This window comes from Thamnophis elegans, chromosome 12, assembly GCF_009769535.1.
Source record: "Thamnophis elegans isolate rThaEle1 chromosome 12, rThaEle1.pri, whole genome shotgun sequence".
In the NCBI taxonomy this organism is placed as follows: domain Eukaryota; kingdom Metazoa; phylum Chordata; class Lepidosauria; order Squamata; family Colubridae; genus Thamnophis; species Thamnophis elegans.
Window position 1 is genome coordinate 13,737,123 of NC_045552.1, and position 22,636 is coordinate 13,759,758.

General features: G+C 40.0%; 2 protein-coding genes across 4 annotated transcripts; one reads left to right on the forward strand and one right to left on the reverse strand.

Moving 5' to 3' along the window:
• Positions 1–2,667: 2,667 nt before the first annotated feature.
• Positions 2,668–9,412, reverse strand: ZCCHC17 (zinc finger CCHC-type containing 17). Of its 3 annotated transcripts, none has more exons than XM_032228653.1 (8): positions 9,328–9,412; positions 8,852–9,001; positions 8,221–8,278; positions 7,346–7,446; positions 6,719–6,810; positions 5,536–5,636; positions 5,111–5,235; positions 2,668–4,370 (listed from the first exon to the last, which is right to left on the reverse strand). In XM_032228653.1, the coding sequence occupies exons 2-8, from the start codon at positions 8,891–8,893 to the stop codon at positions 4,203–4,205; spliced, it is 687 nt and encodes a 228-aa protein (XP_032084544.1). In that variant the 5' UTR covers positions 8,894–9,001; positions 9,328–9,412; the 3' UTR covers positions 2,668–4,202. The 3 variants fall into 3 exon arrangements, with proteins under 3 accessions (XP_032084544.1, XP_032084546.1, XP_032084545.1); XM_032228655.1 differs by having other exon boundaries at positions 4,203–4,370; positions 8,852–8,976; positions 9,328–9,389; XM_032228654.1 differs by lacking the exon at positions 9,328–9,412 and adding an exon at positions 9,246–9,315 and having other exon boundaries at positions 4,203–4,370.
• Positions 9,413–9,582: 170 nt separating this feature from the next.
• Positions 9,583–22,407, forward strand: SNRNP40 (small nuclear ribonucleoprotein U5 subunit 40). The gene is made up of 10 exons (XM_032228513.1): positions 9,583–9,798; positions 12,600–12,729; positions 13,350–13,443; positions 15,946–16,111; positions 17,479–17,601; positions 18,738–18,858; positions 20,177–20,259; positions 20,696–20,757; positions 21,605–21,708; positions 21,975–22,407. The coding sequence occupies exons 1-10, from the start codon at positions 9,652–9,654 to the stop codon at positions 22,022–22,024; spliced, it is 1,080 nt and encodes a 359-aa protein (XP_032084404.1). The 5' UTR covers positions 9,583–9,651; the 3' UTR covers positions 22,025–22,407.
• Positions 22,408–22,636: the final 229 nt, after the last annotated feature.

Below are 22,636 nucleotides of genomic sequence, written 5' to 3' on the forward strand. Positions count from 1 at the left end.
GAATTACATCTCACTGCTGCCTGCTAGTAATTGGCAACCGAGCCACAGAATCTGCCATAAAGAGGTGTGCTTGCCTTCTACAAAATTACCATATTTTTATCAGTTTGCAAGAAAAAATATGTGTAAGACTGATATTGGATTAGACCTGTCCAATCTCATCCTTGTATTCTAGATCAGTCGGTTTTCCAAAACTACATATCCCATTGCTTATCAGTCAAGATTGTTTTTCCCATCACAAATATTACTAAAGATCTAGTACAAGATTAATCAAGACTCTCCCAGCTACTTAAAAAATTGTCTCATCAGTCTGCTAGCTGCAGGGTGATTTGATAGACAGAGAACTACCTGTGTTATCTACAAGGCTGTTTGATATCAGAGTGGAATCTCTTGAAGATCTGAATTATGAAATTCCTTTTCTAGTGTGGGATGTAATGCCTGTAATTTTAAACATTACATAGCATGCACAGACCCTGTTTTTAGATGTTGTTATAATGGCTAGGATAGTCCTGTATCTTTATTTGGCTTGTTTGTATATAAATTAGCCCTAGAAACATGAATATGGCTTATTTATCAATTCAGTTTTAGGAAGGCACAAAAATAGCCAGAATGGATCATATACGCAGCAGCAAGCAAACTGAAATCACTCAAACAAAAACCTCTGGGTCGAGTGAACAACTTTTAAAGTACACAGACAGGTTGGGAAATGTGCCACATGAGTTTTATTTTCTCCTGCTGTCAGCAACTGTATTTCCAAAGCATTACATGATTCCTGGGAGGGTTGTATCATTTTTGACCAAAATTTCTTGCTGTTTTGCTTAGTCAGTTTCTAGAGATTCTCTAGTGTATGCATTTAGGGAGGAGCATATATTTCTCCTATCAGCAACTTTAAATGAAGCACACTTAAACAATAGATGTCTTTGCAGACAGCATCATCTCCTAAAGCGGTATTTCTCAACCTCGGCAAATTTTAAGATGTGTGGACTTCAACTCCCAGAATTTCCCAAGCAGCATTCAGTTCTGGGAGTAGAAGTCCACACATCTTAAAGTTGCAAAAGTTAAGAAACATGGTCCTAAAGCATTTTATCTGAGTGACCGGTTATCTCCAAGTATTTCCAATGAGTTTCTTATAGAGACAAATCATCAAATTTTATATAACAGAAAACCCTATTTGTTTCTGGTTGTGTCGATCTAAATTGCATTGGACACTTAAAACATTTTATACTTTCCTTCTGGAGTATCAGTACGTGAGTCAAAAGTAAAGCAATGTACTTGAGCTTTGCTTATATCAGCACTACGATTACTGACATCAATGTTGTACCCTCCAGGAAGGCAAAAATGCCAGTTATGTATTTTGAATTTATGTCACCAGCTAAGGGTACTTAAGCATTACATTAGTGTTGCATTTCTACATCTACGAAGTTAGCTACAGCTCAACAACCTAGGCTTTTGAATAAAAATGTTGTCAAGTCCTTTCGGCTGCCATGGACTAATGCAACTCTCCTGCTACAGTTTCTACACTAGATAAACAAGAGGCTTGTTCCAAATGTTAGGATAACTTAGAAGATATCCAGTTGACAATTTATGGGAAGGTTTACCTGACTCATTAATCCCTCCCTCTTATCTTTGCAAACTAAAAATAAAAACATTAACTGGCATGCACTGGAGAGAGGAACAATCCTGGGTATTACTTTATATGTCTTTATTCATCCAATATATTTGGTCAATAATTATTGTGCACACTGCTCTTGAGGGAACAGGTATCTGACTTAGGGCTTCTGCTGGAAAAATAAGACTGCAACTGGCATGCTTTAGCTGGCATGCCAGTTGCAGTCCTACCCTATCTTAACTGTAGTGACTCATGCCCTTGTCACCATCTGCTTAGATTACAGCAACACACTACATTTGAAGATCATTTAGTTTTCAGTTGGTTCAAATTACAGGAGCCTGTGTGTTGACTGGTCTTTGCTGGTGGGATCATATCATACCAGAAATGAAAGTCTTGCACTAATTGCCAATGGCCTTTCAGATGCAATTGAAAATGCTAACTTATGTAACTCCATGAGACTTGGCCCTTATTTGCAGGACTGCAGTCTCCCATTGGAATAAGTCTGGGCAGTTTGATAAACTCAAGAAAAAATATTAGCTGCATCCTTTGGAATTGGGAGGTGGCTAAAGCTCTATGAAACTGCGTGGCTGGATGGCAGGACCAGTTCTTTGAAACAGCTTCCAAGTGCACATCTGACAGGCTCCAAACCTGATTACACCCTAGAATTGCTCAAAACAGATAACACTTGGGTATTAATCTTAGTTGTGTTACAATTTGGCTATTTTGTTACTCTATGGCTTCATTCAATGCTGGGCCTTTGAGTGATATATTTTTGTTACTGTGTATCATTCGTGCATCCTGTAATCTTTAGTCCTTATGCATGCACCACACAGAGGCACTTTGCTGAAACTTATGTATGCAGTATGTATTGTGTCAATCACAAAGTAGGAAAATTCAATAATACACAAGCAGTGGTTTGCTTTGAAGAACTTCTGAAGGTAATATAGGCACAGACAGGTTATTTTTGGCAATTATGGTTCTTGGAGAATTACATTTCTGAGAAATAGTACTATGCTAGAGGCATGAACTGCAAGACATGTACCTTACCTAATCTCTGATCAAAGAAAGTTTAGTTACACACCTTATATAAGTTGCCTTAGATTTCCTAAAGGCAGAAATACAGGATATAACTAAGACATAAGCTTCAAAGTTGCCAGGTTAATACAGAAAAGCTGGCATGCCAATGGTTATGTCACTGACTGCATCTCTGCACTCTTAATAACTAAAATAATATAAGGTGTGGGGGGAAATTATTTCAAGTCGGCTCCTGGTATTTCATGGACTTGTGCTGCTTTAGGGTTTTTTCCTAACCAGAAGTCAGTACTGGTATGTTATCTCTGATTTCTGCCAGGCTGTTCTTCAACTTCCCAATTTAGACTAGAGCCCTGGAACTGACCAACAGTTTCCTGTCTAAATAACAATGCCTTAAAGCAGCGGCCCTCAACATTTTGGGCACCAGGGACCACTTCCATGAAGAGAGGTTTTTCCTCAGACCGGAGAGGGTGTGGTTTTGCATGCTGCTTGCACCCCATGGATGGGGATTTATTTGTTTGCGTGGCCTGGTTGCTGGCATGCCATAGCCTGGTGCCGGTCCATGGACCGGGGGTTGGGAACCCCTATCCTAAAAATAACAGTCAGTGTAAGAGAAGCACACTACCCTCAGTTTCATTTATATGAGCCCCACTCAAGCAATTCTCTTCTGGGCGAGGGGAGCATAATAGCTCTATGAAGGCTCACTGAGGTCTGGAGTCTTCATTTCACCTCTTAAAGCCAGTCTGGGAAAAATAAATTCCAAAATGCAGCATCACCCACTGCAAGTCACTCACTGCACCCCTGCAGCTTCCAAAACTAACAGAGTAAAATGTGAGGTTCCAGACACAAAAATGCTGACACCCTAGTTTTTAAAACATCTCATAATAGGAAAGTGAGACAACTTCTTATTTTTGTCTCTTCTCCAAATCCAAATCTACAGTAAAAGGAATCCCACAAACCAAAACTTTATTCATGGTTCAAAGGTGAACACTTGGTTCGTTTCTCGGTTTTTAAGACAACTGGTCCTGTACCCGATTTCTTCCCCCTATAGTATTACAGGACAAATGGGATATCAGGAATGCAGTGGCATGATCTGTTCTTCAACCAATGTGTCCCTGTTGGGCGAGAGGGTACATTCACAGTTCCTTCTGCTGGTCGGCAGATAATAACTGGCGGATGCTGAGTCATCACAAGACTGTTCCCAAGTGAGGAAATGCACCAATTGCCAGCTCCATACAAGTTTCTGCAAGATAGCTCTGGGTTGCTTCAAAGAGGCTGGCTAAAATCCAAGCATGAAGAAATTAAAGAATGGAGAACGGAAAGAACATCTGGGACAAGGTACCACCCAGTGGTAGGTTGCTCCTTCCTTTCCACTTTATGGGAGGAGAATAGCTATCCTTGTGATAATCCTTGAAAAACAAAGGTGATTTTCAAAGAAGGAAAAACCATTTTATCTTAATGCATCCAGGTGGTTCAGTTGTTCTTTTTCCAACTGATGACCAGAGGGAATGGAAGCCACAACTTGCACTGAGAACACATGCAGCCCAGAGTCAGTTTCTCTTTCTCATTCCTTGTGCTTTTTCTTATGATGATGCTTTTTCCTTTTCCGAGATGGACTATTTTTTTCCTTGCGTTTTGCCTTCTTCCGAGCTGGCTGATTCCCATTGTCGGAATTGGTGCTGTCAGAAGCCTCCAAATCTGTGTTCTTACGTTTCCTTTTTTTCTTTTTATCCTAGTCAGGAGAAAAAAAATGTTTTGATGAATTCTGTATGACAGAGCAAATATATCGCTATACAGGCAGTCCTCGACTTGAGTCCACAATTGAGCCCAACATTTCTGTTGCTGAGACTGTTGTTGAGTTTCCCTCATTTTATGATCCTTCTTGTCACGGTTGTTAAGTGAATCACTGCAGTTGTTAGTAACATGGTTGTTAAGTGAATATGGCTTCCCCACTGACTTTGCTTGTCAGAAGGTTGCAAAAGGTGATCACACGACCCTGAGATTTGGCAACTATCATAAATATGAATCAGTTGCCAAGTCTCCCTTTTGAAGACAGCAAAGTCCAGATTCTGAAAAGAGAGGACCACTGGTTTTAAAGAGGGGTCAAAGAGGCCATTTACATTAAAACTGAACAGCTTTAATGGGGGGGGGGATAGGACACCACCTGTCTGTTTACAACACAGCCCTTTCAGCAGTGCCAAGAAGATTCCACACCCATTAACACTATTCAGGTGACCCTGAGGCACAGATAAACTTCCAAGTGGCCTCAACGATTTTCAGAGGGAATGCTAAAGATCAGATGACTGCAAGGAATATAAATCCTTCCATTCTCCACCAATCAATCAGAACTGAAGATGCTTATTGGATGAGAAGCAAAGCGTCTTCAAGGAAAAATAAAGAAAGGCTAGTTGCTTCTTGGAAAAGCATCTTCGGGCAGTCGTGACCTGGATGACTGAGAATGTCCATAAATACCTTTTTCTTTTTCTTCATAGAGTGGTGAGCTTTCTTTTCATCTTCTGCAGGGACCGGTTCATCCTCTGGTATAAGGGTGTATTTTGTCCCTCCTGGCTGCATGAAGCAATCTTTGGCGAAATGACCTACAACAAATGAATTATATAGATACATAAAACCAGGCAACCTTTTTAGATTACTCTTCTCTATTTCTTCAAGAATTATACATAACTGTAGATGCTATTTATACCTAAGTGCTTAAGTCTCATTACATTCATTTCTCCAATTTTGAGGGAAAGGGCATATATTGTCAACATATGGAATAAAAATAATGTAGGCCCACAAATAAAGGTATATTTCCTTCATTTCTTAACTTCTTTCAAACCCCTACCTTCTATAACACTCTGAAAATGCACAATAAATGAAAAAAAGTATTAATCACATACCTGGACAACCACACTTCTTACACACAGTGTTCAAAACAGCTTCTAAAGTGATCTTTTGACTGGTATAATCTCTAAAGGAACATTTTTTCCGTGCCTCTTGACTGCATAAAAACACAAGAATGTTCAAAAATAGAAACACCATTAATATGGGAAAACTACTTGCAACAATGAACACATTTGGAGGGGGGGGTAGATTTTTTATTGTTTTTTTCTTCCATAATATCTTACAACAATAAGTTATGTCAAGAAAATTAATATTAAAAGATAGCTTCCTGAATTGTCATTCTCTATTATTCTAACTTAATCATAAATCTCTGCAATCACAAAATTATTTTAGCAACCTTTTTATGTCATCCAACCTCGCACAGCTCAAGAGAGTTTATATACTACAAAAACATATTTCATAAAAACATGCTAAAAATTACAAATGCAGCCCAGGACCACCCGTCTACACAAGTGTGGATTTCAACTCCCAGAATTCCACAGCCACATTTTAAAGTTGCCAAGGTTAAGAAACACAGGTCTACCCCAAAAGCCTGCCAAAACAAGTTGGTTTTCACTGCTTTGAAAATACATGTTTGGGAATAACAGAAATAGTGAAACTTATTTGCCAACACAGAGATGAGATGGGCAGTTAAGAAGTGTGGGATATAAGTGTGGGAAGAATCCAACACCTTGGCATGGTATAATCATACTTACTAAACATAAAATATTGACTGGCTATTCTATAGGAGGGAATAAAATCAATAGAAAAAGTGGAATGAAGTGCTTTTCAAGAAGACTGGATGAAATACTGAACAGGAATCCTCCACATTACATTTTGTTGCAGGGTCTCTTGGTGCAGCTGTCCCCAGCCTTTTTGGCATCAGGTTTCATGGAAGACAATTTTTGGAGCGGGGGGGGGGGGGGGGGGGAGGAGGAACAACACACAAACTAGATCCCTCGCATGTGCAGTTTACAATAGGGTTCACTTGGCCACCTCCAGCTATGTGGCCTGGTTCCTAACAGGTCAAGGACTGGTACGGGTCCATAGCCTGGGGGTTGGAACCTCTGTCTTGGTGGTCTCTTTGACTGAGCTCAAAAGAACTCTTGGATCTTTACACTTTCTTCATGACAAATCATACTAGAAAGACCTTTGGTATAGAGAAGAAAGAAAAATTAGAGGTATGGAGATTTCACTTACTCAAGGACAACATTATTGGGGTCTAAGTCGTTTCCAGTTCCTTGGTTAACAACTTTCATGGAAAGAGATAATTTCAGTTTCTCATCCGTCTTCTGAAAACACAAGGCAATACATTTTGATTTTTGTTTCATTCCCAGATACCCGAGACAAAAACTGATGTTGAGGTTGTAACGATCATTTTAAGGTACTCTACTTCAATCACTGCAATATATTAACATAAAATACATTAGCTATTCACAATGAGCTTTCAGATAGAATCAACCTATTTATGATTTAAAGCAGAACTGGACTGGATATTTCAGACTGGGTATTATGTAATATGTAATGTGTAAACAACTTTGATTGAGTTGCATACTGTTATAAGAAATTTACAAAAGGATCAATTTTTGAACTCTTGTAAGCATATCATTCATAAAACTCAATCTCATTCAATTCCATGTTTATTTAAAATTCCAATGAATTTAGATTTTCAGACTGCATGTTTTTTCAGTAGCTTTGCCTGTGAACTTCAGAGTAAATGTTAAGACTCTGATATCATTCCTCTTTAATAAAAAATGTTTGTACAGTAAATGCTAACTATTAAAATCTTTATTTGGTAGAAATCAATAAATGGAGCCACAAATTTACCTCTTTTCCTATAAGTTTCACCCACACTTTTTCTCCAACATCCACCATCTCTGAAGGTTTGTCTACTCTACAGTGTGACATTTGGCTTTTGTGAACAAGGCCTACGGCAATAACAAGAAAGAGAGAAAATATTATATTTTGTTAGAAATGAATAAAATAATTTTCTAAAACAATCTACATTCTACAAAGAAACTACTCAATTTTGTTTTCTATTCATTTTCCCATAATATAGGTAATTCTCAACTTACAACATGTTCATTTAGTGACTGTTCAAAAGTTGCAACAGCTCTGAAAAAAGTGAGTTATAACTGTTTTACAACTGTTGCAACACCCCCATAGTCATGTGATTAAAATTCGGATGCTTATCAATTGATTCATATTTATGATGGCTGCAATGTCCAGGATCATTGTGACCTTCTAATAATCAAACTCAATGGGGAAGCCAGATTAACTTAATAACTACAGTAATTCACTTAATAACTGTGACAAATAAGGTCATAAAATAGGCAAAATTCACTTAACAACTGTCACTTAGCAACATAAATTTTGGGTTTAATAGCGATAAGTCAGTGACTAGCAGTGTAAGCTTGGTGTAAACCACCAAGGTTACTTGGGAATGGGTATGCTCAATACTTACAAATGGAAAAGTAACACAAATCACTATACTAACAAAAGAATGTCAACCCAATAATCACCAGCAATAGCAATAACATTTAGACTTATATACTGCTTCATAGTGCTTTTACAGCCCTCTCTAAGTGGTTTACAGAGTCAGCATATTGCCCCCAACAATCTGGCCCCTCATTTTATCCACCTCGGAAGGATGGAAGGCTGAGTCAACCTTAATTAATTAATTAATTTGATAATTATCAAACCTTGTTTTTGGGTTCCTGGAATTTTTATAAATGCTCCATATTCTGTCACAGAAGCAACCTGTAAAAAAAAGCACCACTCAAAAAACGAAGCAACATTTATTAACATACTGTCTCCTTACCCTGCTCCCCAATAACAACAGAAGCTAACACAATATTCTCAGTTCTGTCTGTCTGATGCTAAAGATCAGGCAGCTTCTTGAGATCTAACTGTTTGGAAATATCAGAGGGAATATTTACATAAATATGGGTCTTCTAGTGTGCTATTTCTTTCACTGAATTTTATCCATCTAAAAATTGTCTCTTTAAATAGGAATCTCCCCTCTTTGGGAATAAATCTTATCCACTTTGGCATGACTAAGTTGTGAGTGTGTGTGTGAATGAAATTTAGCACCAAACCACCAGCTGCTATAACACAATTCCACACTATTTCTAAGATGTTATTCAAAAAACTTTACCAAAGCCAGTTAGTTAGTTTCTAAACCTATTGATTAAAGACATCCTAGTATGGGAAAGATTTTTTTTAAAAAAAAAAACCCGCACTTGTGCTAATTAAAAGAAACCCACTTTATTAAACTTATTATCTATTCAACCTATATGAACGTAAAACCTTGTTAACTGTTTCGGACCATACCTCTCCTTGGAAAACAGAATAGAGTTCTGGAAGCTGATCCATTGCTTTCAACTACCACAAACGGAGTTTATGCCAATCTTCTGGTCAAGGTTCCTTTTCTATATTCTATATTATCCCCTGGGCAGCTAAAAAAAAGAGAAAGCTCTTGCACTGAAAAAGAAACAAAGTTAAGGGAGACATATTACAAATAACACAAGTCACTAAACAACAGTAAAGCGAGTCCAAGCTTTTTCCCCCTCCCCATTCCTGTCAACGTGTACACCTTGCTCCCCCCCCCTCATCCGGCAGTGGATGATGGGAGCCGTCCTTCACTTCAATTTCACGTTGGACTACAACTACCATTAATTTTACCTCACAGGAAAAACCGTGAGGAGAAAGTGACAGGCCTTGTTACCCTCGAGGAGGAGCCAAACTGAAGAGAATTTAAAACTCGAAACCGCCTTCCCCGTTCCTTCTCGTCCCGACTCGCATCTTACCGTCGTCAGGATACAGAGAGCTCCAACCGCCGTCTTCGTTATCTGTCGCCCACAGAGCGCAGGCAACCTTCTGCCCCCCACACACACCTTTCAGCCAATGGGGAGACAGAATAAATGCAGGGTCGAGCGAGAGTCCCGACCATTCGGCGTCCTCCGTGTTAAGCGTGGCGACCTCAACGCCTACTTCTTGGTCCTCCCGCCTCTCCGCCAGCATTTTCAGCCAACCGGCGTCGGGAAGAGGCCTGTAAAAGAGCCAATGAAGAGAAGTGGGCGGGGTCTCCACACACTTGGTCCCGCACGGCGGCGTTGAGGGCCTCCGGCGCGATGATCGACCCGCAGAAACGGAAGGCTCCCGGGCCGGATATGGCTTTGGTGGCGGCTGCTGCTGCTGCTAAGAAACCCCGCCATGAGCTCATCTTGGGGCCGGGCCCCGGAGCTGGGCAACCGCCTCCGGGGGCCTTGTTACAGGCGGTGAGTTTCTTCCTGGGAAGGGAGGCTGCTGAGTTTTTCCCTTGAAATGGATGTTGGGGGGAAGGGGACTAGCGGCTTTTGCCCTCAGAATCGTTTCATTGAAACGTCATTTCCTGATTCTCGTGTCTTTCTGCTAAGAATTTTATTTTGCATTCGGTTGCCCACTTGCTTTTTGCCTTTTGGTCCTGTCCCATGTTCCAAAAGCGATGACAAATCTAAACAGCCTACAAAATAGCAGAGACATCATCCTGCTAATTCGATTCCTTATAAATTCCCAGGTAGTGACAGATTTTATTTTCCTGGGCTCCAAGATCACCACAGAGGGGGATTGCAGCCAAGAAATTAAAAAACCTCGCTCCTGGGGAGGAAAGCTATGGCAAACCTAGGCAGCAGACTAAAAAGCAGGGACATCACCCTGCCAACAAAAGTGCATATAGTCAAGGCTATGGTTTTCCCAGTTGCAATGTATGGCTGTGAAAGTTGGACCATAAGAAAGGTTGAGCGCCAAAGAATTGAGGCCTTTGAACTATGGTGTTGGAGAAGACTCCCGTGAGTCACTTGAACTGCAAGGTGATCCAACCGGTCAGTCCTAGAGGAGATCAATCCTGACTGCTCTTTAGAAGGCCAGATCCTGAAGAGGAAACTCAAATACTTTGGCCACTTGATGAGAAGGAAGGACTCCCTGGAGAAGAGCCTAATGCTGGGAACGACTGAGGGCAAAAGAAGAAGGGGACGGCAGAGAATGAGGTTGCTGAATGGAATCACTGAAGCAGTCACCGTGAGCTTAAATGGACTCGAGAGGATGGTAGAGGACAGAAAGGCCTGGAGGAACATTGTCCATGGGGTGACAATGGATCGGACATGACTTCGCAATTAACAACAACAACAATCTACTTGTTATGTTTTTGGGTAATGGTAAATAATAATAATTAATAATAATAAAAACATTGTACATCTTAAGAAGATATTTGATTGATACCTAGGATGCCGGCAGCAACCTGCATCAACCATTAGCACCAGTCAATGGTATTTGTGACACATCAGTTGAATGAGTTTCACATTTAATGAATAAAAGTATAATAATAACCACAACACCGTCAAGCATCCCGATTTGCCTATCCCAGGTCCTTGGTAAGAACTCGATAGGTAGACAAAAATGCCAAACCCAGTCTGAATATCTGGCTCACTGTGTGATGATCAATAATAATAATAACACAATTACTTTAAAACACCATCAAACAACAATATCTGCCTATGTGGTCGTTGTTGCTCTCTGAGCTTCAAAGGCTGTGGGAGTATGAACGGATTTCCAGAGAAAAATTGCAGCACTACTCAGGTGACCCTTAGGACACAGATAAACTTCCAAGTGCAACAGCAACTCTCTAAAAGGATGCAAATGACTAGCAAGGAATATAAATTATCCCATTCCCCACTACCATCCTGTCAGAGCTGAAGAAGTTTCTTGGATGAGAAGTGAAACGTCTTCAAAAGAAAAAATAAAGTCCAGTTGCCTCATTAAAAAACACTTTTGGGACAGCCATGACCTGGATGACTGAGAATCTCCATAAAATCTCTGAGCTTGGCTGTTTTCCAGCACATGTCTCATTACCAAACTAGGTAACATCATCAGTTTTAGAAAGGAGTGGGTTTGCGCTCTGATGTTACACTAGTTGGGAAATGAAATGTTTGCAAGTAAACAACCAAGCTCAGAGAGCATCAAGAGTCTCTCAACACTGAGCTACAAATATTTTCTTCTATGAGAACGTCTGCCTATTCTAAGCTCTTAGGAAGGAATTGATAGGTGGATAAAATTCCAAATCTAGTTTAACCTTCTGGCTGAATGTGCAACAAAGGACAATCATCATAACCATTAAATTTTCATGCTGCTTGACTAAACAATATCTCTCTATTAAATTATTAAACTTTATATTAAACATGTTGACTGGTTTACACATATATTTGCTGCATTTTTCCAAATGTCGCTTAGTGAATGTGATAAGTATTTGTTCAATTTATTAAGATGTTAACGCCCTCATTAAAAGCGCTATATATATAATATAAGCAAACTTATAAAAATGCAGAACAAATAATAACAATAAACATATTGATCTCTTTTTGTGCGAATGCTGGTATTAATAGAATAAATGTTTATAGATTTTAATGCAATCTTTCCTAATTCATTGTCTGCAGTTGGACCTACAGTTTCTGCTACTTTAGCCATAGCTATGTTTACATTTTCCACTGATTACAATATTCATCCTGTTTTCTTAGCATTAAGAGATGTCTGAGCCTTTTCAAAATGTATAGATCAATTTTCTTTCTGACTTAATTTTTTTCTATCAACGGTTTGTGCTTATTTATATTTTCTTTTTAACAAACATCACTGCGTGAACAAAGTAGCACCTGGGTGTCATACTTTTTAGTACAAATAAAACTAATAAAATTAATCATAATTGTTACATTCTACCAACTTATATATTTCTAATAATACATAAATAGATTAAGTTGCAGTCTATCATTATTTGATTAAGTCACATATTTTCTTATTGCTCTTATTTTATTATATAAAAATATATACATTAATAGTCCTCCTTTCTCTTATTTCTATCTCTTATTCTAACTTTTAATTATATCACCCTTTATTAAAAGATGTTTTCTTTCTATCCTACCTAACTTCTAATTGTGTCACCTACCTAAAATATGAAAGGAGGGAGGGGGAGAGAGAGAGAGAGAAAGCAAATCAAAACAATAACAATAACCATATATCTTCTTGAATATGTTGCATTTCCTTTCTATTTTAGGGCCCCCCAAGATGTTCCTCATTGCAAGCACCCATAATGTTACTTTCTGGTCACGAAGGAGAGGTTTATTGTTGCAAGTTTCATCCTAATGGATCCACCTTAGCCTCAGCTGGGTTCGACAGGTTGATACGTAAGTCAATTCTGTGATCTTTCTTTGAGCATGAGAGGCTTGTTAAATCTGCACATTAGGTATTCTCAGAAGAGCCCTTCCATTCTAATGAGAGTAAATAGAGACATACCTCTAATGCAGGGGTCCACAACCCTACGTTCGTGGACCAGCACCAGGCCACGGCTTGCCAGAAACCAGGCCACACAAACAAGCAAAGCAGGATGCAGGCAGCACATAAAACACTCCCCCCCCCCCCCCCCCCGTGTCCACAGAAAATTATCTCTCCATAGAACTGTCCCTGGTGCCCAAAAGGTTGGGGGGGCACTGCTTTAATGGTGTGCACTGCTTAACAGTTTTTAGCAGAACTTTATTGTCATTAACAAAAGAATGCTTTACCCTTCTCATCCTTTATATTAAGCAGAATTTTGTTTTTGCTGGGTGCTTCGGTCCGTTGGTAAACATGTCATTTATAGGTTCAGATATTAGCAGCACTTTGACTACTTGCAATCTTACATGCAATAGCACCTGCCTAATTGCAGGCTATGTGTATTAAGAAATCTTTGGTTTGAAATGGTTGTTTGATATATTCCAGTTTTCAGGGGAAATACTATACTTAGGCTTGATCCTCCCTCTCATTTCAGTCCTATGGAATGTGTATGGTGACTGTGATAATTATGCCACTTTGAAGGGCCACAGCGGCGCAGTTATGGAATTGCATTATAACACTGATGGCAGGTTAGTGTCTGTGGGGTTTTTTTTTTTTACATTTTGTATAATATGCCGAAATACTTCTTAGCTTGACACCCCTCAAAAAAAAAACAAACCCTCAATAGGAATACAGAAAACTAGCTTCATATCATATTCATATGTTGTGTTTTATTTATTTATGATTTGCTATTGCTTTCCCTGTTTTCTTTGAAAAGGATGCTTGAGGTTTTTTTAAAAAAATATTTTACTATAATCCTCAAATGGCTAATATATGTACACTATATTGCCAAAGGAATTCGCTCACCAGCCTTTCCTCGCATATGAACTTACTGTAAGTGACATCCCATTCCTAATCCATAGGGTTCAATATGACGTCAGTCCACCCTTTGCAGCTATAACAGCTTCAACTCTTCTGGGAAGGCTGTCCACAAGGTTCAGGAGTGCGTTTATGGGAATTTTTGACCATTCTTCTAGAAGCGCATTTGTGAGGTCACACACTGATGTTGGATGGGTTTACGTGGCCTACCACTTTGTGGCTGAGTTGCTGTCGTTCCCAAACACTTCCACGTTCTTATTATACAGCTGACAGTTGACTGTGGAATATTTAGGAGCGAGGAAATGTCACGACTGGATTTGTTGCACAGGTGGCATCCTATCACAGTTCCACGCTGGAATTCACTGAGCTCCTGAGAGCGACCCATTCTTTCACCAATGTTTGTAAAAACAGTCTGCATGCCTAGGTACTTGATTTTATACCCCTGTGGCCATGGAAGTGATTGGAACACCTGATTCTGATTATTTGGATGGGTGAGCGAATATTTTTGGCAATATAGTGTATGTATGTACGTACATACGTACATACGTATGTATGTATGTATGTATGTATGTATGTACATATAAAAGGTAAAGGTTTCCCTGTCCAGTCGTGTCTGACATTAGGACAGGATGCTCATCTCTTGTTTCTTGGCTGATGGAGCCAGTGTTGTCCGAAGACAATTTCTGGTGGTCATGTGGCCAGCATGGCTAGATGCCAGAGGCACACAGGACACTGTTACCTTCCCACCAAAGTAGTATTTATCCAGTCACATTTGCATGCTTTCGAATTGCTAGGTGGGCAGGTGCTCTTGTGTGTGTGTAACTAAAAAAAAGTACACTACAAAAAAACCTCTATATGTTTTGAAATAAGTAACTCAGTTTTTAAATAAGAAATGATCCATGCTCATAGCAAATCATATTCTTCAGTGTTTTTATTGGATTGATAAACAGCCAGTTCAAAGGCTGGGAAGGAAAGGCACCTATTTTTTCAGTACAGGATTTTAAGCTGGGTTAACTACAGGTTCAATGTTGATCATAGAGCAATAAATGTCAAGTTTTAATTCAAAATCTTTAAAACCTATTTCTGCTCTCAAGACTGTATTAATGTTTTAAATATCAGCTTAACACACTAGCCAGCCAAATATATATGAGGCAAAATTTCCTCAAAGGGAGTGCACCGTTAGCATGAAGAACTCAATAACACACTCTTTAGAAACTCCTACAGTAAGAGTGCTGCATAATAGATTATATTCCCAATGCTTTCAGATGCTAGCAATAGCACTTAGACTTACCATATTTTTCGGAGTATAAGACGTACCAGAGTATAAGACTCACCAAGGTTTTGAGGAGGCAATTTTTTAAAAAAGTAGGTAGATAGATAGAGGGATAGAGAGGGAGAGAAAGAGAAATATAGTAGGTAGGTGTGGGGGGAGAGAGAAATACAGTAGATAGGTAGGGAGAGAGAGAGAGAGTAAGGTTGGTAGGTAGAGGGATAGAGAGAGAGAGAAATACAGTAAATAGGAAGAGAGAGAGAGTAGGTAGGTATATAGGTAGATAGAGGGGGGAGAGAGAGAAATACAGTAGATAGGTAGGGAGAGAGAGAGAGTAGGTAGGTAGATAGAGGGGGAGAGAGAGAAATACAGTAGGCAGGAAGAGAGAGAGAGAGAGAGAGAGAGTAGGTAGGTAGGTAGGTAGGTAGATGTTTCCATGTGTATTTATCCATGTGCTAGAGAAGGAAATCGCTGACAATCTGCAGCACCTAAGACTTTGTTTTTGCTGGCGCAGCACTTGATCAATGTAATTCTCATCAATCAGTTAAAGAGCTTTCCAAAAGGGAAAAAAAAGTTTTTGCACTCTGCAAACCTCCCAAAAACAGCCCATTTTTCACAAAAACGGGCCCGTTTTTTTTTTTTTTTTTTTAAAAAAGACACATGAATAGCTTTGGAGAGACTTGCAGAGTGCTCTGCGGGGGGGGGGGACAAAAAAAGACCTGTTTTTCGCAAAAACGGGCCTGTTTTTTGTCAAAAAAATTGCATGCATAACCTTATGGAGGCTTATAGAGTGCTGCGGGGGGTGGGGACTTTTTGAAAAATGTTTTGAGTTTCTGTCTAGTATGTTTCTCTTATCTAATGGACCATTTTTAATGTCATAAGTAACTTAAGTGTTGAGAAGTACTAGCTTTATAAGATTCATAGCCATTGCCTTCTTTCTCAGCATGCTGTTCTCGGCCTCGACGGATAAAACAGTAGCAGTGTGGGATAGTGAGACAGGAGAGAGAGTGAAAAGACTTAAAGGACACACTTCATTTGTCAACTCCTGCTATCCAGCAAGACGTGGACCTCAGCTGGTTTGCACAGGCAGTGATGATGGGACAGTGAAGGTCAGAATTTGTACTCTACTCTTGCAGAATAACAGTGAAGGCTGGTTTGGTGTAGTTTTAATTACAGAGCAAAAAACCTGGAGACGGAGTTCTAGTCCTGCCTTTGGCTTAAAAGCCAACGGGATGGCTTTAGGCTAGTCTTTCTAATTGCCAGTCTGTCTGGTTGTCTGTTAGAAGCCAATGACTTTCAGCCTCTTTCAAATAGGCAGTGGCATTATTTTTTCCTATATTTTAATACTTGGTATTTTGATTCTGCTTATATATAACCTTGTGGCAGCATTTGATAAATGTTATCCGGAAGGTTTGGGGCCTCCTGAGAGGGATGATTGCTATCTTTTTCCCCTGGTAGATGCACACATAGATTGGTTGCCTATGGCAAAACAAGCCTACAAGAGAAAAACTAGAGCAATATGTGAAATTTTAGGAGAAGCTCTGTAGGCCAGAAGTGTCCAACCTTGGCAACTTTTAAGATTTGTGAACTTGCAACTTCCAGAACTCCCCAGCTGGCATGTGCTGGTGGTTTTACCACCCAAATATTATGTACAGATGGGTTCTTTACCCTGTTTGCCATCCTTGTAATGAATATGAAAAAGAGGTTTGTTTGGGGGGCATTTTCTTTTGCCTCTGGATGCATATCTCTCTTCAACCAAACATGCTCAATCTTGCTGTGGCCCGCCAGAGGAGCTGATGGCAGACTCAGACAGTGAGGAGGTTGGGGAGGAACATGGCCCAGTCCTGGAGTCTAGGGAAGGCTCTGATGAGGGCTCTGCGTCGGAGTTCAGGGGGGCAGAAGAGCTGCCAGGAGAAGGGAACAGTTAAGGAATCAGGGCCAACTCGGGAGTAAAGGCACAAGTGGACGTTGAAAGGCCCCTCCCATAAGGAATAAAGAGGACCAAAAGGGGAGTGGAGTTCGCAAGACACAATTAGTTCGCTTAATTACAGTGAAGATTTGTTCATGACTCTCAGAGAGAGTCAAGTATTTGCCAAGTATTTTCTTGCACAGCATTGCATTTGGAAGATATCGGCCTGGCAGCTCTCCAAGCCTGATAAGGTCTGTGGTTGTAAATTCACCCTTAAAAGACTGTTTGCCGGGACTTTGCTGGATATGAATGAGAGGAATTCATATTAGCTTAATAAAGAGGGGTTTTGTCAGGACAAGGAGTCTGCTTTGTGATTTTGGGAAGTCTAGGTCAGAAGAAATGTGTAGATCTTTGGGAGAGTGACACCCAGTAACTGTACCTTCATTGCTCCTTCCCTACACAATGATCTTCTGTTCATAATTAGTAGGTTTAAGAGAAGCCCTGATCGCGTCATGCAATCGGCATATTTTTAATGTATAAAAATAAACATTTTTTCCTCCTCCTCAGCTCTGGGACATCAGGAAGAAAGCTGCTGTTCAAACCTTTCAGAACACCTATCAAGTATTAGCTGTGACCTTCAATGACATCAGTGATCAGATAATATCTGGCGGTATCGACAATGATATCAAGGTCAGTTGACTTGGTCCAGGAAGCCAGGTTTGATATTTATTTTAAAACGGATTTCTGTTTCCTTTTTCATTTCGCGCTGTAAAATAACACGGGCAGCCCCCCCCCTCCCGATAAAATGGGTTAAAAGCATAGATGGTATGGAGGTTCTCTAATTTCTTCTGGCACTTGAAATGTAACTTCTTTTGTGAGGGTGAGTAGGCAGTGCTACTTCGCTCTGATATTTCAGGTTTTTCTAAGAACAGGAATAGAAAATGGGTTTGGCTAAATGCCCCATATGTAGGCCATGAATAATGTGGGGCGGGGGGGAGGAGTCATTTCTTTCCACACCCCTAAAACTGTTTTGGATTTTATTCCTAAAATGTCATTGTTTTTAAACAGGTAGTCCTCAGCTTACGACCACAATTGTCCAAAAATTTCTATAGCTAAGGAAGAGAGTGAATCCTAACCCATTTTACGACATTTCTTGCCACAGCTAAGTGAATCACTGCAGTTAAGTTAGTAACACAGTTGTTAAGTAAATCTGGCTTCCCCATTGACTTTGCTTGTCAGAAGATCGCAAAAGCTGATCATGTGACCCCGGGACACTGCAGCCTCATATATAGGAGACAGTTGCCAAGCGCCTGTATTTTAATCACATGACCATGGGGATGCTGCAACAATCATAAGTCACTTTTTTTCAGTGTCATTGTAACTTTGAACGGTCACTAAGTCAATGGTCAGGGACTACTTATAGAATCAATTGGTGGAAAGAAATCCCTGCATCTGGAACATGGGTGTAGGCTAGAAGTCTTTTTATTACAACTTAAATGTGGCACTTTTAGGGCCTCACTTTATCTATTGCTTGTTAGTTTCGAGTGGTGCAGTGGCCTAGAGGTGGAGCGCTCGCCTCACAATCAGGAGGCTGTGAGTTTGAACCTAGTTAGCGGCAGATATTTCTCTCTGGGCACACTGAGAATATATCTGCTGAACAAAACTTCTCATTGGCGACAGGAAGGGCATCTGGCCTTTAAAACACTCTGGCTAGTTCCATCCAGGCTCCTCCCCACAAGGGATTATACAGGGTCGAAGATGATGATGACTTCTTAGTTTCTAGTATGTCTTTCAAGTGTAAAAGGCCAAGCCTAAATGTCTTAAAGGTATGGGACCTTCGTCAGAACAAGCTAACTTACACAATGAGAGGACATGCGGATTCTGTCACCGGTCTCAGCCTAAGTGCAGAGGGCTCTTACTTGCTTTCCAATGCAATGGACAATGCAGGTAATCACTTTTTCCCTACTCTCTTTTCATACCTCCAGGTATGGTATCCTCATCAGTTGCTCATTAGTGGCAAGCAAATGAGAATAGCAATGGCACTTAGACTTCCATACAACTTCATAGTGCTTTACAGTCCTCTTTAAGCAGTTTATACTCCATGATGCTGCAGACATTTAAATATTGTGTTTCCCCAAAAGTAAGACCCTGTTTATAATTTTCCCACCAAAAAAGGCACCAGATCTTATATTCGGGGGGGGGGGGATGTTGTCCGCTGACTCACCTCATTTGTATGCATCGCCCCTGGCTCTTTTTTGCTATCAGAGGCCTTCCGGAACTTCTTCATCTGGCTAGGCCAGCAAAGCTTTCCTGAAGGCCTCTGTAGCCGATAACAGAGCTCCGGATCGATCCAGAGCTCTCTTTATCGGCTACAGAGGCCTTCAAAAAAGCCTTGCCGGCTACAGCAAAAGAAATGGGCCAAGGTATGTGAGGTCTGGTTGCAACTTTCTGAAGGTAAGTAGCAGGGCTGCTCCACCACCCCCATCCTGAACTGTGCACCCTGGAATGGGCGGGGTCTTAATTAGGGCTTATTTTGGGGGGGATAGAGCTTATTTTGGGCGCATGTGTAAAAATCAAACTAGGGCTTACTTTTCTGAGTAGGTTGTATTTTCAGGAAAACACGGTATATGCCAGTTGTCAAGTGCCTGGATTTTGATCACGGGGCTGTGGGATGCCATGACAGTCATAAGTGCGAGGACCAGTCATAAATCATTTGTTTCAATGCAACTGTAATTTCAGTCCCTAAACAAATGATTGTAAGTCATGTTATCTGTAATAACATGGCCATGATAAATAGTTGACTGACAGCACTCATGGTTTTAGAGCAAACAGTGGTGTAGAGATGAAAATTAAGAATGAGAGACTGGCTTGAGTGACAAATTTCTGGTGGAATCCAAGGAGTGAAACAGATAAAGAATAATTAAGAGAGAATCCTACAATGGTTGTTATGTCACTTCCCCGTTCAGGAATAATTTTAAATTATCTTCTTTTGATTTGAGCAACAATAATGGGTGAAATTCAGCACTCATGTTGGGTATTGAGTATTCGGTTTTAAGCTGTCCTCCCAGGGATCTTTTAATCTTGGCTGTCAGGGAGAACTGAGATGATAATCACTCTACATGTTGCAACTTTATTTGATGTTATTATTGTTGTTATTGCATTAAAATTACATTTTAGCAGCTGGCTGGCAATTAAACCTGCATTATGAGCCAATATCGAAATAATGAGCTCTGGATGCTACATGCTGGTTTTGATTTTGTTCTAGTTCGCATCTGGGATGTTCGGCCTTTTGCTCCCAAAGAAAGATGTGTGAAGATACTCCAAGGGAACGTGCATAATTTTGAGAAGGTAAGTGAAGTGTTGGCTGAAACATTGCCTGTTTATGGCTGGTAGTTGACAGTTAATTGATGAATAAATGGCTTTTAAAACTCAGAATATATGCAAACCCTTTAAGAAGGCCTACGTTGAAAATTAATGCGTGGGATAAAATTCCAATTAAGAGCTGCTGCAAAAGAGCTCCCTTTCCCCCCCCACCCCCACCCCAGTGCAGTTGTCGTTGTCTATAAATTAACCTTCTTGACATTCACAACCAATTTCATAGTAAGAAAGCAAGATGCTCATAGTGCTGGCAATAAAATCTGGTACAGAACTGCGGACTAAGGTTTCAGAGGAAAAGCATTCCTGGAGTATTGTTAATATTGCAAGCCCTGGTAGATTTCCCTTTGGATAAAAATAAAGAACATGAAATACGTTTGGAATTGGACTGTGTTTCCTTCTTTGTTAGAACCTTTTGCGATGTTCCTGGTCCCCGGATGGAAGTAAAATAGCTGCTGGATCTGCAGACAGGTAAAAAAATCTGCTGGTTTAACTTTTTAACATTTAAAAGCCCCCCCCCTTTTTTATTTTATTTTAGCAATAAATAAGTAAATAAATTGATGATGATGATGATACTTAAAACCAGGTTGATCCAGAGAATGTCTTGGTTAGTCTCAGTTGCAGTGGCCACCTTTATTATTATTTTTTACTGTATTTTATTTAGCCATTTGTCTTGTATGTTCCTTTTAATTGATAATTCACAGAATTGGGTTTTGATCTGCATGGTCTAAAATGTATAACAAACCATATACCTGCCGCAGTTTCGCAGCAGTACATTCAGATCCATTGATTCTAATTCCAATGATATAGGGTTGTGTTAAGTACGGTAGCTGCAATTCACTGGTCTGAAGCTAGCTTCTGAGGTTGGCAGATTAGGGCAAGGGTGTCAAACTCAATTTCATTGAGGGTCGCATCAGGGTCGTGTTTGACCTTGGGAGCGTGGCCAGGGGGCATGGCCAACTCGACATCAAACATGTTGGGGGTGCCTGTGATGGCCCAAGAGCTCTGCCAGCGAAAATGGGCTCCCGAGCTCCATTTTTGGCTGCAATGGCCTCCTGCAACTCTCTGCTCGCAAAAATGGAACTCAAGCTCCATTTTCGCTGGCAGGCGCACCGCAGACTAGTCCTTTGCTGTTTCCAGATTTACTAAAATGCAAATCTAAGGACTTTTTTTGTTTTTTAAAAAAGATTCTCTAATGGTATTTAATGTGGACAAAACAAGCTTATATGTTCAGCAGCTTCTGTGTTTATATTTCGTTTGAGGAAACTGATCTCTTACGTGCAGGGAGGCCTTTATGTGTGTTTGTCATTATACACAGGTTTGTTTATGTGTGGGATACAACCTCCAGAAGAATCCTCTATAAACTTCCAGGCCATGCAGGTTCAATAAATGAAGTGGCGTTTCATCCAGAAGAACCAATAGGTAAGTCCTTCCTATGCACGACCAGCAACCTTGAACATATGTGCTAAAGTATGAAATTATCCTTTTTAATAATCTAACATAACTCTGAAGGAGCTCTTCTTCCTTGCTGGTTCATTGCTCTGTTAGAGCACTTAGGTTGCAGATATTTAAAGAAATGCCTTAGAAACACAAATATTTAAGCTGATAAAATAAAACAAGTCCCCAGAATGATTGAAATGGGACCTTTCACTTAACCTTTTAACCAAATCTGCCTTCCTTTCCATCAGTACTTTCTGCATCTAGTGACAAAAGACTGTATATGGGAGAGATTCAATGAGGAAGAGCGTGGATTAATTCTGAAGATTTGCAGAACTTGATTGCTTCCAACTAATTTGAAAAGGAGGAGGAGGAAGAGGAAGATGGTCCATGAAAAGATTGCAACTGTCATCTTTCCAGGGCAGCGTTAACTCGCTATCTGTATCCTAAAAGATCTCGTCTTGAATTTTTTAACCATATTTGCAGCAGCCTAAAAGACGCGGCAGCCCAGCTCCATACTGTTGATGGATGCGTAAATGCTTTATTTTACCTTTAAAATGTGTTCTCTCTTTTTTGAAATCGTTTTGACCATGGTAAAGTGGGGAAGTTAGCATTTAATATTGAATGCTTCCCTAAGATTCGTTTGTCATTTTTATATTAAAAAAAAATGCCTTGTAAAAATTTCGGGTGGAATTTATTGACATAGATGTCTTTTGCTCTACGATAAACAACAGTCCAGGGGCAGAAGACTGGGCTAGTTACCGTATTAAATAATCCTTACAGTGGGTAGCAGCATGCTAGCGTAATATTTCATACAGATCTAATTAAGATTGTTTTTATTGGATTTTTTTAAACTCAAAAGGATAGCCTAAACTGAATTGCAGAATCACTTGTCTGTTCAACAGTGAGCATC

Coding starts and splice junctions, on each gene's coding strand:
- ZCCHC17 (XM_032228653.1), bottom strand. CDS start 8,893: ATGGATCAGCTTCCAGAACTCTATTCTGTTTTCCAAGGAGAG. Junction 7,447..8,220: donor TCCAGGAACCCAAAAACAAG/GTTTGATAATTA, acceptor TTATTGCCGTAG/GCCTTGTTCACAAAAGCCAA. Junction 5,236..5,535: donor TAAGAAGTGTGGTTGTCCAG/GTATGTGATTAA, acceptor CATTTGTTGTAG/GTCATTTCGCCAAAGATTGC.
- SNRNP40 (XM_032228513.1), top strand. CDS start 9,652: ATGATCGACCCGCAGAAACGGAAGGCTCCCGGGCCGGATATGGCTTTG. Junction 12,730..13,349: donor TGGGTTCGACAGGTTGATAC/GTAAGTCAATTC, acceptor CTCTCATTTCAG/TCCTATGGAATGTGTATGGT. Junction 20,758..21,604: donor GCTGCTGGATCTGCAGACAG/GTAAAAAAATCT, acceptor CATTATACACAG/GTTTGTTTATGTGTGGGATA.